Consider the following 14,995-nt stretch of genomic DNA (forward strand, 5'->3'; position numbering starts at 1 on the left):
AGCAACTACAGTGAATCAGACTATAGAACAAAATACCAGAGCATTTCATCTTCGGAGACACTTTAATTTCAGTTCACTCTTCTTATAACGGACAAAAAACTACAGTTCCATATTTACCACTTCATTGCCCCTAAATGGCTGCTAAATCCACCATAATGGCTGTTCAGCATGGGTTTGACATTTGTGAACAGGGCCATGCAGAGGGACTGGGCCACTGGACCACACTTCCTACTGAGCCATGTGTTTTCTGTGCAGGTCCTAATTGCACCGTGCAGATGCTGTGCACACTTAGGTCCGAAATGGCATGTGTTTAGAAGCAGCAGGCAGCCTCTCCTGGAGTGATTTCCTCTTAATCGCGCCACACGCTGGAGTGCTTCTCCACACCATGTGAGAGGCATTCAGATCAGCCCTTAGCACCAGCTTGACAATACCACTCATTATCTTTAACGATCTTAAAAGTGCCAGGGTGAGTTTTTAGATATGAATATGAATCGAGCCGTCTCTGTTTAAAGTGCCACTCAAATCCATTCATTCACAAATAACACTATTCATTCTGATGACTATAACCAGGTAAAATGATCACTGGTTATTGTCATGCATGTTGTTATGTGCATTCCTTGTTGTTTATGTGGGGCAGAGTACAACGCTGGTGTATCAAATGCAGCTATACAGACTGAAAGGTCTGAGAACTCTAATATGTCTGAGAAACACCAATATGTCTATTTAAATGTATTGAAACCAACTGAAACTAAACTGAAACTGATAAAATAAAAACTATATCATAAAATTATAATAACCCTTTGTGTGATGCCAATACCAATAATCAATACTTTAATATTTGACATTTTAAACAATGTTATCCTTTAATCCATATCTTATATTAAAACTCTAAACATGAATCACTGATTATTTTAAGAATTTACATTTATATTTAGCACACTGTGTAGGTGAATGACTAGACGAGGGATAAAACCTTGAACCTTCCATGTGGTGCAGTGATATTATCCACTATGCTATCCATTTCAGTGAGTCTAAAAAGAAGAAAAACACCCACCACTAGTGACTATACTTTCATCTGTGTGTACACAAATACAAATGGGGTGCCAAGTTATAATAAATTGGCTGGCAATGTATCAGCAAACCCTACTGAGGAGAGCTCCCGGCTGCAGCTCCGCTCTGCTGAGGAATGATAACTTTCTATTTTCGGCTCAGGGAGATGGATCAGGGAGTACAATCCTTCACTGCTTTAAAGAATCTCAGTCTCCGGTCTGCCTTCATTCTTCTCCATAGTGTCCAGCAAGCACTACGATGAGGCGGTGGAGGAAAACATTCACCGTTTTCTCTATCTGTCCCTGAGACAGCAGGAAGGAACAACGCACGGGGAATAGAAGCTTTGTATTTAAGCCTGGCATTTTCCATACCATACATCAGCAGTCAAAGATTAGAATGCTATGATTTATCAAACAATGCTTTAAAAATATATCATATATAATCTTGATATACGAGTTATTTAGTGGTGAAAACGTTCATTTGCATTAGTAGATTATTTTAAATAACAACAATTATAATTTATGTCCTAACATATGTGCAACCTTATTACCGAATTCTATTTACCTTCATAAAGAGCAGAAAACCAAGTCATATGAAAAACAGTAAATCATCGACACCCTTTCTAACAGCATGGCCATGAGAAAAGTCATTTCTCCACAGAGTAAATAGAGCTAGTTGAACACTCGATGTGGGACATAATGTAGCAATTATGACAATGGGAAATTCCATCAATTTTTCAAATGTTCAGCGTAATTTAATTGACATGTTGAGTTGACATGTAAACAAAGTCATTTCAAGTGTTTTGATGTGAAACACTGCACTGAGGAGAAACTTATTGACCCTAATTTTCTTCACAGTGGTGGTGACAGGAAACAGGCATCGCACAAACATCGCCATTTTATTAACTATCCAAAATGGCCAGTGAACCTACACACGTCCTTATGTGTATTGTTGATAATGATAGAAAAGTGGCACATCTATAAAAATACCTTTCTACAGGGGACTTTTTGCCTTAGACTGCCCTTCATGTACCTTTCCACCATGAATGGATTTTTATTTGTCTTTTTATAAGACAGTTTTAGGCCAAAATTTTCATAATAATAATAAAACAATGTCTTAGTATATTTGTAACAACTTCCAGTACTTAACCTCTGTGATGTGGCTTTTAAAGGCATTAAATGCTTCAGAAGTCTGGTTCCTATCACCACCACTGTAAACTAAGTGAGCTGCTAAGTTTCTTCAGAACAGAGCATTTCACATACAACTATTCCGAATGACTTTGTTTACATCTTAAGGATTTAATTATGGGAAAAGTTTGGATAATAAATTCCCTTTAACTATTATTCCTTAGCATAATCTAATAATGCAAAGGATACAATGCAATAAAGAATACTTTAATTTAAATGATGATTTATTTATTTATTTGTTTGTTTGTTTAATATTCTCTGCATGTATTCTTAGACAGAATCTCTAATGCTGCATCACTTTTTAGGCATGATCATACCTTTTTTGCCCTGAATAATATAACATTCATGTAACATAATGTAACATTATTCTTTTATTAATCTTTAGAATTTTTAATTCAGCAACTGCAATTACTTTTATAGTCACTACTATGAAACTAACATGTAAGTTATGTAAATATGAGAGTGTTAACTAAAGTATGGGCCCACATACAAACACCTGAGAGTTTAAGAGGTTTAATAATAACATAAAATATTCTGTTTCTTAATATCAGCTGCCCGCTGACCACTCAACATATCGGTCAAAGTTTGGGATTATGAGCTCTCAAACTTCAACACTAGCTCGCCAAAGGCCTCAGGGGCAAAACCTCATGCAGTGAGTAGAGCAGGAATATGGCGCTGGCGCTGCCAGAACACATGAAATGTGTGCTCATTTTGCCTCACAGAGTCTTCCCTCTGCTTCCTCCCTCCTCACCCGCACCTCTCCACACTCCTCCGCCTGTGCCCACCGATAAATCCCTCGCTCCATCTTCAGCACACATACATTTCACGCTCCAAATGGGATTGCCACCTTCTCCCTGCCATCAGGCTAATCTTCCACACCGACCAGACAATGGCGGAGGAGTAGAACGCTTTAATCCATTAGGCCACGGAGCCGAAAAACAGACACCACACCAAACACTAATGGATACACAGAGTCGCGCCCCCCTTTTGTATAAAGATTCAATTTGGAGGGATGGGTGAAAGAACACGAGAGAGAGAGAGGGGAGAGAGAGAGACAGAGAGAGAGAAAGAGAAATGATCACGTCTTCTTCGCTGCACACACTCATCACTCTCAGCAGCTGCCTTTTGATTAAGAGAGAGACGCTGTCTATTGATGATAGAAGATCATTCATCAGTGCTGGCCCTGAGCACACAAAATGTGATTTTCACGTGGGAATTGACTTGAATAGAGACTGTTCCATGTAGCATTTACGCGAGAATGCACCACCAAGCTTCTGATGAACTGCTGACTGCTGTTGGGGACTGGGCTTAGTTTCAATTCAGAGATGCTCAAATCTCCACCCAGCAATCTGCCATTCTGAAGCTACAGTCAGGAGTATTCTGAGTAGATTTTAAAAGGAGATGATGGCCCACTTTTAGTCAAAGAAACAGTTGCCAGTCTGGGCATAGACATCCCCTTTAGTCTGATGCTAATTGCACATATTTTCTTGCAGTGCTGCTGCTAGACTCTTTACAATAGAGTGGCTTGTCAGATCTTCTCAGTGGATCCAAACCTTCAGACCCAGTCGACCCTAATTTTCATATTTCCTATGTGAGCTAGCCTGAATCCTTTAAGGCCCTAGTAACTGCTGCCAACATCAAAAGCAGATTTACATATCTGACATATCTCTGTACTGGTTTACTTAATGTTGGTTAATGTAAGACATTTTTTTTATTTTTCTAAAGAACAATCATCAGTAGTATACTGAATAGCAGTGCAAATCTCTGATCTCACAAAGATTTGATTAGATTATGATTCAATGATTCAAGTTAACGATTCAATGAAATCTCAAAGCTCAACATGATGAGATTATTGCAGTAAGATTCAGAATTATTTAAAAAAAGTACACTATGTAAGCAAAGGTGGCTGGCAGAGCTATATTCATAGCAGTGGGAAAAAGATAATGAAAATAATACAACAAGCTTCTTTTATTTTTATATTTGTAAATAGACCATCCTACATTTATTGAATTTTTAAAAGTCAAAATTGCCATTAGGTATAAATTATTCAATTTTCAAGAGATATTTCTGAGGGGGTTAGGCATAAGATCATTATTAGAATATACAGATTAAATGGGACTCCTAACAACCATGCAAGACCTGTCAGACTACCAAAACTGTCACTATCTGTACTTAAACTGTACTTAAAATGGGAACGAGAGGTAGGAGAAGAAAGTCCAGCTTAGCCTAATACAAAATCCACAGGTCTTTCTGTCCATCTTACCACTGGAAGACGACAACTTAATGCTATGAGTCTGAAAGGATGTGTAGCTGTTAAGTCATTACTGAGAAAAGCAAATAGACAAAAAAAGAACATTTACAAATCAAACAAAGAAGCTACTGGTGTTCTCAGAACAACGGACTGACCACCCCTGAGTCCAGACATCAACATCACTGAATGTGTTTGGGTGTGGTATTATATTTAGTTGCAGAGGCTTCTGTGTAATTTTCTGCTGAATATAGGTTTTTTGTTTTTCTGATGCCAAAAAATAAATCATTTGTACTTAATTGCTGTTTTGACTGGAAAACAATAAACGAAGGATAGTCTCTGATTTTTGCACAGTACTGTACTTTGCTGAATATTATTATAATCATTTCAGATTCTCACATTCTGAAACCAATTCTATTGAATCACCACCTTCAGATCAATGTATCAGAAAAGCATTGATGCATTGTTGCATTTCTACACTCCTAATACAGACCCGCAGTGAGGTGATGGTGGAAGGGTCTCGAATCCTTCCATCTTCGTCCTTCAAATTGTAGCCTTCTGGTCTTTTATCTCGCTCGCTGATCTTCCACAGCTTCACAGTTTTATCTGCAGACACCCACACACACACACACACACACACACACACACACACCAGTATTGACACAAGAGAGTATGAGAGCGCGAGTGAGCAAAGATAGAGAGACTGCACACAATCTGGCACAATACTGGCAGCTCTCCAGCTCAGTGGAGGATATAAGATGAAGTCATAGCATCTGAAAGAAAACGCACACATCCCCTGAGATGAATTACTTGCTTGACAGCTACAATATATTTCTGTGTTACACATTACCTCAAGAGACTTTATGTATATAATTTAGTCTATACCAGAATATTAATCATGGGTTCTACATCCTAGTTATGATGCAATAAAATGAATTATTAGACAGTTACTTCCAACCTTGCGGCCTCCTACATTTTTCATTACTCTACATTATTAACCTCTAATCTAGAAATCTAGCAAAGAATGTTTAAAGGGCCCATATCCTCCTTTTTTCCCCCCATTTGTGTGGGTTTATGTACCAAAAACCCAGAAATCATAGTTCATTTTCCAACCTCTCTTTACCCCTTAAAATTAAATAGGCTGTTATATTACTGTGCCTTTAAGACCAATATATGCAAATAACCTCTGTTCTGGTTGGCTGCCCTGAAACACTCCTTAAAACTTCAACATGAGTTGGTGGAGCTAAACTGCTCTAGGCTGAATAGGTTGATCTCTGTAAATGTGTTTTCTTGATATCACAAAAACATTGAATTCAACATAAGCTGTTGGGAAACCCTGTTATTTCTAATTACTGAGGAACATTTTTTTTCCATTATATCCGGCCCTTTAATGGAACCTGTGGCTGTTTACTCACCATTGGTGGAGAGCAGGAAGTAAGCAGCGTTCTGCTGGGGCAGCCACCGGATCTTGTTGATCTTCTCCTCGATCTCAAGGCTCTTCAGGTAGTCGAACTCAGGCTCGTGGCTCTGGAACGTGCTGTAAACGTTATACTCTCCTCTCCTGTGAGGCTGGTTCTTACTCTGGATCAGAAGGGAGAGACAGAGAAAGTGTGACAGTCTATAACTGTCTGGTGCCTGCTGGGTACTGGGTATAGAAAATACAGTGGTATGCAAACGTTTGGGGACACTCGTTTTGTTGATTTTCTACATGAAAATAAGTTAGCACATCTACAGAGAACACACTTCTGCACACTTTAATGCATAATTACTATTGATAACATAAAATGCAGTAACTACAAAGAGTTTGGCACATATTACATGTTATGTTTTATTTTTTCCCAATATGTTAAACTCAACCAAATAAATAAGTTGTGACCTAAATATTGCTGAGGATGTGTTAACTTCACTTAGAAAATATGTGAAGTGTTTCACTTTAAAAAATCATGTCATTTACATGCAGGATGTGTCTAACAGTGAGTAGTTATACTGAATTCAATATAACACAACATTGATTGGTAGCTTCTTTGGCACAGCTGGTGGTAACCAAACACATACATGTACACACAATCAATAAGCATATGGAAATAAAAGGGAGTGTGTGTGTGTGTGGGGGGGGTGGCGGGTATGTCAGCTACCAGAATAAATAACTGTAGATTTCCAAAGCAATCTATTAAGGCAAACATGAGGCTGGATTCCCCTGCTGTGAGTGTTTTAAAGGTTTGTTATGTTCTAAACAACTGGTTTATACTGTTCCTCCATTACTAGAACAACTGCAGTATGGAGTCTGACAATCTGTGTCTCTGATATGGCTTTCCTGACTACAGAACTTGAACTTGAAATGTTATCCATCTCTCATTGATGCTTCTTTTTAAATAGGTCTCAGACATAATGGTATTGTAATGTTATTGTAATATTACTAAACTCTCTTTTAATGAGTTTTTAGGTGTATTCTGAAAGGGATGAGGGCAGTGTTGTAGTCAAGCCGAAAGTAAAGACTAGCCTATCTAGCACACAGAAATGTAACTACAATATTTAGAGCCAGTTTACCAGACTCAGATTAAGCCTAAGCCTAGATTAAAAATCATTTCTGATGATGGCCTATTCACCGCTAGTTGGATTTTTACAGACAAAAAAAAACGCATGACAAGTTCTGAAAATGAACATGCGCATATTAAATGCTGTCGGATCATGGTGCTGTGTAAAGTTTGTAATCCGTGCCCGGTTGATTTCCTCCTGTTGTGTGGTGTTAAAATCAGGCTGACCAATCAGAGCTCAGCTGTCATGGTGACAGAACTGTTCATCTTGCCTTTCTCAGAACACTAGTTTATAAGTTTATAAGACAAAGAACAGCTAACTCTAAAAATGCAGAAGTTAAAGAAAACACATGGCAGACCATAGAGCATGGTGAGTACATTTGTGCAGTGCTTCCAAACCCTGGCTCTGGAGACCCACTGCCTTGCACATTTTAGTGCTTCCCCTGCTGCAACACACCCATTTCAACTCATTAAGGGGCTATAAGGAAGCTGATTAGTTGGATCAGGTGAGTTGGGAGCTGGGAAAACACTAAAATGTGCAGAGCAGTGGTCCTGCTACTACTTGCTACTACTTGAGGGAAATCCATTTTTCCTTCTCTTTCATTCTCAGAAAGTTACGAAAAAACACCAGACTTGGTGTGAAGGTTCCACTACATTAATAATCATACTTGTTGTTTAAAGGCCTTAAGACTAGGCTTAATCCATGGGAAACTGGACATTAGTGAGCTACCACTATTTAAGTAGTTCTTTCTAAAGCTCATTTGATTTGAAGAGCACTTTACTTTTCTTTCTTGTATCAATATTTTAAAATAGTAGTAATGGCCAAATACTAGTGGGTACACAGCAAGTACCTGTGTGTCACACCTGTAGTTGTGGGGCTATGACTACAATAATCGACACCTCCTTAGGTGTCTTTGCATTGGGTGGAATGCCAACATCCTAGAGACAACGCTAATGTTGAAAGGAATCTAACAGCTGTGCATCAGTGCAGTGCTGGCAGGAGAATGCGGAGAACGTTGTGTCGTCATTCTTTCGTTTACCTCCTGTTCCCTCTGGAAAACCACCACACGTCCTCCCTTGTCTCCAGTGGCCAAGAGCTCCCCTGTTGAGTTGAACTCAACCGTAGAGATGATGTCGGCTGTAATAGAGCACAACAGAGAGAGAGAGAGTTACAACCACTACCCCCACTGTCTAGGATAGAATTACTCTCCACAGCACTGAATTTGACAGCAAAGCTACTGGCAACTCCCAGCATTTTTAAACAAATCAGATTACCTTGCACCTAGAGAAGTGTTAGGAATATCAATTTAAAGCAGAAAGCTACATCTCAAATGCTTTAAAAGTGCTATAAAAACCCCAGCATTTCATCATATGCAGTGCTAGGATGCCATGCACACCCTGTCCAGGACTGTGTGCACTCAACTGTCTTCCCAAACCTAATTAATACGAGGCAAGCATAACAAAACAGATTGAAAACTGCAAATTGACTTCAGTGATAATATATAATACTGTCCTAATGACCCACATTCTGCAGAAAATGGGTTAAAGGAGACTTATAAGAAGAAAAGCCAATGGATGATCAGAGCTGGGAAATATGGGATGTAATCCCCCCAAATCATCCTGCAAAGGCCAGACTCAACTGTAATTCCCCTGTTTTATCAAAGCGCTGCCTATGAGCAGGAGATCAGTAAGTTGTACAGATTCAGAGCTGCTGTTTCAGCAGGATTTTCTCTCCACATTCCCCTGGAGAAAGAGGTTGTTCCACTGGTGAGATCAAGCGTTTTCTGTCCATTCATCACCATATGATGAAAACACTTTGCATGCCCACACATGCTACAGTGCTTCAGACTCAAGCTGATCTAACATTTTCATGAGACAAGATTATGGCACAACAAATAATGGAACAATTCAGCAGAGTGTTTTAGTTCCTGCTGCATTTTGTATTTCCATGTTTTCTTGTTTTTCATTCTGTTTTACAGAATTTGAAAATACCATTTGGCCTTTTCAATGCATCAGAAATTCATGATGAATGGACCAATGGAAATGGCCAAGTGTTTTTGGGTTAATAGATTTTCTGTTCTTCTGTACAAGGAAATTACTGTCCATGCTAAATGACTTTATACTATAGATGCTGCAGACATATAGGTTGAAAAATGCCAGAGTATTTCTTTAACAAAACAGATTTAAAAGATTACTTGTGAGCTCATAACCACATAATTATGCAAAGAGTGATTACCACAAAGGGAGCACTGCTTTATTCACTGTATAATGCAACGCGGTTGTAGTACAGAACCAGAATGAACGAGCAAACAGGAAAATGTTAAAAAGACTGACAGTGTCCCAATTGTTAACATTAAACCAGCAGTATATCAGGTCCATGCAATGGTCCAACTGTAGCAGTCCAGTCCTACCTTTCAGATATCTCCTTTTATCCTCTGTAACAAGATGCATCTGCTTTAGAAGCCGTGCCTTCGTTGAATGACTTTAAATTTTATTCATTTAAAGAAAAAAATGGCAACATTCCTTCCCTCTTCACCTGTTTACGCCAGCCACCATATTAAAAATCTGCAGGACACTCAAACAGAGGCAAAGAATTTTGAGTGGCTATGCCTTCAGTAGTACGCTCTTATGAAAAATGGAGAGGCACAAATCTAATGAAGTGAGAAAGAAAAAGAAAGAGAGAGCGAGACGGAGAGAGAGAGAGAGAGAGAGAGAAGAGCTTCGATTTTTTCTTTTCCTCACCCACACCCCCTTCACGGATTTAAAGCTTGCTGAATGGGGAACGGAGGAAGCGGTTGCCATGGAAACCACTTCCATCATGGACAGAAGCGGTGCATTACAGCTCACTGAGCGACTCGGGTACACTAAGAGTGCCACAGCAAAACTGCACGAGTGGCCAGCGCCCCGGCCTTTAATGCAGCAAAGCATTCAGAGCAATGGAAGCCAAGAGGGCTTTTATTCTTCACCATGCTTTGCTATTAGCTCCTCAAGGCCCTTCTCGAACATTTAGACGAGAACAGGTTATGAAAGGATTGGATCATGCTGACCTTTGCCATGCTAAGACGCTTATTTCTTTCCCACACTGCTGCGGTCAATAAACGTAATATTCCAGAAATCCTGTTTATTTTCTCTGGATCAGTCTGGCTGTTTAGCGCTACTATAATAATTGAACAAGCCAGACACACATGAACTCCCCCAAAGCAGCTCTGTTCAGAGCTCTGTTATGATGGGCTTTATTTTTGGTTAGCAGGGTCACTCAGAGTTGAGGAATAATGGAGTTTTAGTGTGGGCGACGGTGGGGGTAAAACTGACAGGATTACTACAGGAAGCGCTGCTATTTCCTGGGCACATTGGTGAATATCTGGGGAGGTATTAAAGGAATATTCCAGAGTTTTTCAACCTAATCTCTATCCTTTGTATCTGCATTGCATGGTTCATTACCATAGATGGTAGTTGTGTCGAAATAAGCTTCCCCTTGCTTACAAAAATGTGCTGACTCAAAACCTACCATCTATAAGCAGATACAATACAACCACAATATAACCAAATACAATACAGATACAGCAGGTAGAGATTAGGTTTAAAAAACACTGGAGAGCTCCTTTAACAGATATGATGGGAATAACATTGAATCAGTTGCCCAAATTACTAGCATATCTTAAACGCTTACACACAAGCAAACCCAGATGCTAGATTCATGTTATCTTGTTATTTACATCAATGTGTGAGGCAGACAAAGAGAGCAAGAGACAAAGCCAGAGACTACAAGATAGATCATACATCAGAGAGCATGTTCTAGTAGAAGCCCAGAGCAGTAAGGCAGGGCAAGACAGAGAATACATGCATCATAATTGCACTCCCCAGCTTTGAAATTCACCATGTAAGGTAGCAGCTGATGTAATATGGCCCAAGGAGCCTTTGTGTCTTTGTGTTTCTTTGCATCAAAATACCTGAGGAAGCATCTAAAGAGAGCTACATTTTATCATAATGAGGTGGCACAGAGCCCTTCCACTGCAATAGAGCATAGACCTAGATGCTTATCAATAACATTAGCTTTCCCAAGCAACTAAGAGCAGATAAGAACTGAAGATAAAGCTATAATGAGTTTGTGTTCTCTCTGGTGCAGCATGTTCTCCTTGAATCAGATTTACACATTTTGTTCTCTTGCACAACCTGTAGTTTTTCAGCTTTGCACTGGAGCTATGAGGGTAGCTAACAAGTAAGATCATAGTCAGCAGTTAGCATTGTGCAGACTACAGTCATCTCTGAGTTTTGCCTGAGTTGTCATTCTTGGTCTTTATAACATAGACAAAATACTACAGTGAATTTTTTTTGGTGCATATTGCAATATTCCTAGCAATGTATTAAGCACATTGTTGAACACTTGACGTGACCTGATTAAAGACTGGCCTGCATTAATTTTAACAAAATCATTTGTGCCTTGATTCATCCAAACACCAAATCTGTGATTGGGCAGAATGCTCACAGCACATAATTAAACATTCAGTGATTGGTTAAAGGTTTATTTGCATGTTGCAAACTTTTGTGTTAGCAGTATTATAATTGTAATTAGCAAAGGATACATTGTACTGAACAAAAACATGCAGGATCTTATTTACTAAACCATTTGCACCAGTTTCAGACAGCAATTGGATGCATTCTGCCCACAGACCAGCATCCCTGATGCACAGTGTATGCACAGGCTATGAGTATGGAAAAACACAAACTGCATTTCTCTCCCTCATACATATACATTTGCAGGAGGATTGCGCAATTGCAGTAGAGTCTTAAAAGCATGTTGTTGGGAGGAGTCCTTTAGCTGTAGTAGCAGTCAGCGATTTGACTAAGAAAAAAGCCTCAATAATGTGCTGGAAGAATATTTACCATCAAAAAAAACCTATTTTTACTCTCAAGATCAGATGTAGGCCATATATATATGTATAATGCAGCGCAAAATGTGCCCTGATACGGACACAATACATGCTTGTAGTCTGTGTTAAATTTTATATATATATACATACAAGATATATTATATATTTCCAACCTCTCTTTATCCCTCTGTATTAAACATGCTGTTTTTTACTGTGCCTTTAAGACGGATATGTAAATGACCTTTGTTTTGATTGGGTTGCTCTGTATAGTGCCTCATTCAAAAACCAGTCTAAGCTGAAACCTTATAACTTCAGAGTAAATAAGTGGGGCTAAAGTGCTGTGTGCTGAATAGGTGGATATATGTAAATAATTAAGATTTTATGATATCACAAAAACAATGAAATCACAACAGGCCATATATTTTCCACGTGGTACATTTTAAAACTTTAACAATGTCTACTAAAACATCAGACACTTTTATATCAATAAAAAGAGGAAAATCCAGTTTGGGCCCTTTAATTTATTAACACCGCCAATATTCTCTTTTGTTTCAAGCTTGTTGAGAGCTCCATTATTTCACAGCAGCTGTAAACCTTGCATCTCACAAATGCACAATTAATTAGTGGTAATGTGCACAATTTGGTGTTGAACTTTTTGATGGATAAGGGGAAAGTGCATAAATTAGATCATGTTGAATTATCACTTGAATGTGGAGATGCAGGACAGAGGGAGATTGTGAGTCTCAAATTAAAGACTGGGCCTCAGGATTTGTAGGCCTGCAGCTGCCATGCTAGCCGTTTGGTACTTGAGGAGCATGTGTCCTGAAGTGGCCTGTTTTCTACTGCTGCCTGTGACAGATAGAGTAGTGTATTGCAGCACAGTGAATAAATCCTTCAGGCAGCCAGGTCAAAGGTTGGCAAGTCACATGACAGCATGCTGCCTGGGCAACCACTGATCCATCCTCCACCCAAACACCTTCCTCCCATCCCTCACGCACCATAAAGTAGGTTACCGTGCCAACCTGTCCTATCCCTGCATCCCTGGTGACCATGAAACATGTATGATAGGTGCATCCCCATCACCAAGGCATCTTGGGAAAAGACTGAAATGAGAAAGAACGTACAGCCGCCCCAGGCACACTAATAACACCACCACAACAGACTCCAATTCAGTTGTTTCCCTTTTATTGTATTTACAGATTGGGTTTCCTCACCTTTGAGCAGACACAATAAGCACATGATTGAATCAAGGATGTCTCAAAGGGAAAACACGGACCAGGAAAGGCAAAGAGTGCCAGCAAAGAGTAGAAGTGTTGCAGATATTATGTATGTTTCGATACTGAGGTTGTAAGATAACCTAAATGCAGCAAGGATGAATTTCTACGTCCCTGAATTCAGAATTTATGTGTAGCCAAATTAGCTATTTGTTTTAAACTTAAACTCACACTTTGCAGGCCACAGTGAAAATATGACTAGACCGGTTCCAGTACTTTCCATGAGCTAAAGCCTAGGAATGTAACAATGGAATTGTACTGTATTATACTATTAGATCAAAAAACTATAAAGCACAGCTTTTGCTTAAAAACTGTACATCTATAATATAAATTTAAATTGGAAATATTGATGTATTAACAGCAGGCACATTTTCTGCCATTGCTCGCTTTCATTGTACTGAAAAATGAATCGAATGTAGACACCGGCATTGTATCTAATTCTGAATTTTGTGTCTCATTACCCCTCTACTAACATTTCAGTATAAATGACATTATTTCCTTTTTCATGGGCCAAATTTTAAATAAAGTGCCACATTGAAAGTAAGAGGTAACTGGCTATTTAGTACAATGAATCATGCATATCTATGCTATGACATTTTGGCATAGATTAGACAGCAGAAATTTCAAATGAAGCACGAGTGAGTGCATTTACTTGCCTCACATTATTTATATCTTAAAACTGCAACACGGATCATCCAAAATAAAAATAATAAATCAAAACCATTTGCGTGCTGCAAAAATCTGCCAATACGATCTCAATTCTGATCATCCCTACATAATAGTCCTATAAAAACCCCTCTCACCATACCTGAACTAATTTACTCTTAGTGAGTATTTAACTTCATTTGCCGTCTAAAACCACCGCAGACTAAACATGTTGCTCAGCACAGTGCCATGTAGCACAACGGCGCATAGCATCACTTAGTATATGCAGTACAAAGCACAGCTACTTCATATAGAATGCAGTATGATGAGAGCTGATAAACACCAAGTTCAGGCTCATTTTCACTTTTGACTACAAATTTAAAGAAATGAAATGTTCAACACAATTTGTCATGTTTAGTATTAGCTAACTAGCTGTTTACAACCTCACTGTTTTTGAACTGAAAGTCACAAGATGATAAAAGACTAGGTATTAGGACTAGTAACAGTAGCTGAGGTGACAAACTGTTAGTATTTGTAAATTTCAAGGTACATTTCACCTACTGAGGATTTCTATCCTCTAGGTATGGCAAAATGTTGAGCTGTGCAATTGAACAGTATCATTGTCAAATGTGGAATGTTGGTGCCAATGTTAACAATAAGGCTGAATTTTTGGACCCTGCACAATGCAATGAGGCACATCTGGTGTGTGATGGCCTTAAGAAAATGACTCAATGTGCTAATTATGCTTTCACCAAGTGCTATGGTCTTGTTTTGCCAATTGAACTTTGACCAAAACCTAATTTTGCCATTTCTTTTTTACTTTTGAATCGAAAATATATTGTATCATGATGAAAAAACACTATACATATTGTATAGTGAAATGTGTGTATTGTTACACCTCTAGCAAAGAAGCAAATGAGAATATACCTATTGTGACTGAAAAGGCAGCTGAAGTGAACAGAAATATATAATGTAAAAGGATGGATTTTGTAGTAGTGTAGTTACTGCCAGCCCTGGCAAAACTCAAAGAGCAATGTGGAGGCCCAGCACAGCAGTATGTGACATGAGAGAGGAGCCGATGCTGCAGTATGTAGGTCACTGCATGTCTGCTGACGCTGAAGCACAGCACCAGCTACAACACGTCCACATCCAACATCAATACTGTAGCCAGAGCAATGAGAGAAAT

General features: G+C 38.9%; 1 protein-coding gene across 3 annotated transcripts in view; it reads right to left on the reverse strand.

Moving 5' to 3' along the window:
* The window catches only part of LOC118806898 (serine/threonine-protein phosphatase 2A 55 kDa regulatory subunit B beta isoform-like), a 70,241-nt gene that overhangs the window by 12,656 nt on the left and 42,590 nt on the right, over positions 1-14,995 (reverse strand). For all 3 annotated transcript variants that reach the window (XM_036568574.1, XM_036568575.1, XM_036568576.1), the window contains 3 exons: positions 8,060-8,157; positions 5,901-6,066; positions 4,979-5,091 (listed from right to left, as the gene is read on the reverse strand). In XM_036568574.1, coding sequence (XP_036424467.1) covers positions 4,979-5,091; positions 5,901-6,066; positions 8,060-8,157 — 377 coding nt within the window. The remainder of the gene's footprint in view (positions 1-4,978; positions 5,092-5,900; positions 6,067-8,059; positions 8,158-14,995) is intronic.

Source organism: Colossoma macropomum, unplaced genomic scaffold (assembly GCF_904425465.1).
Source record: "Colossoma macropomum unplaced genomic scaffold, Colossoma_macropomum, whole genome shotgun sequence".
NCBI classification, from domain to species: Eukaryota; Metazoa; Chordata; class Actinopteri; order Characiformes; family Serrasalmidae; genus Colossoma; species Colossoma macropomum.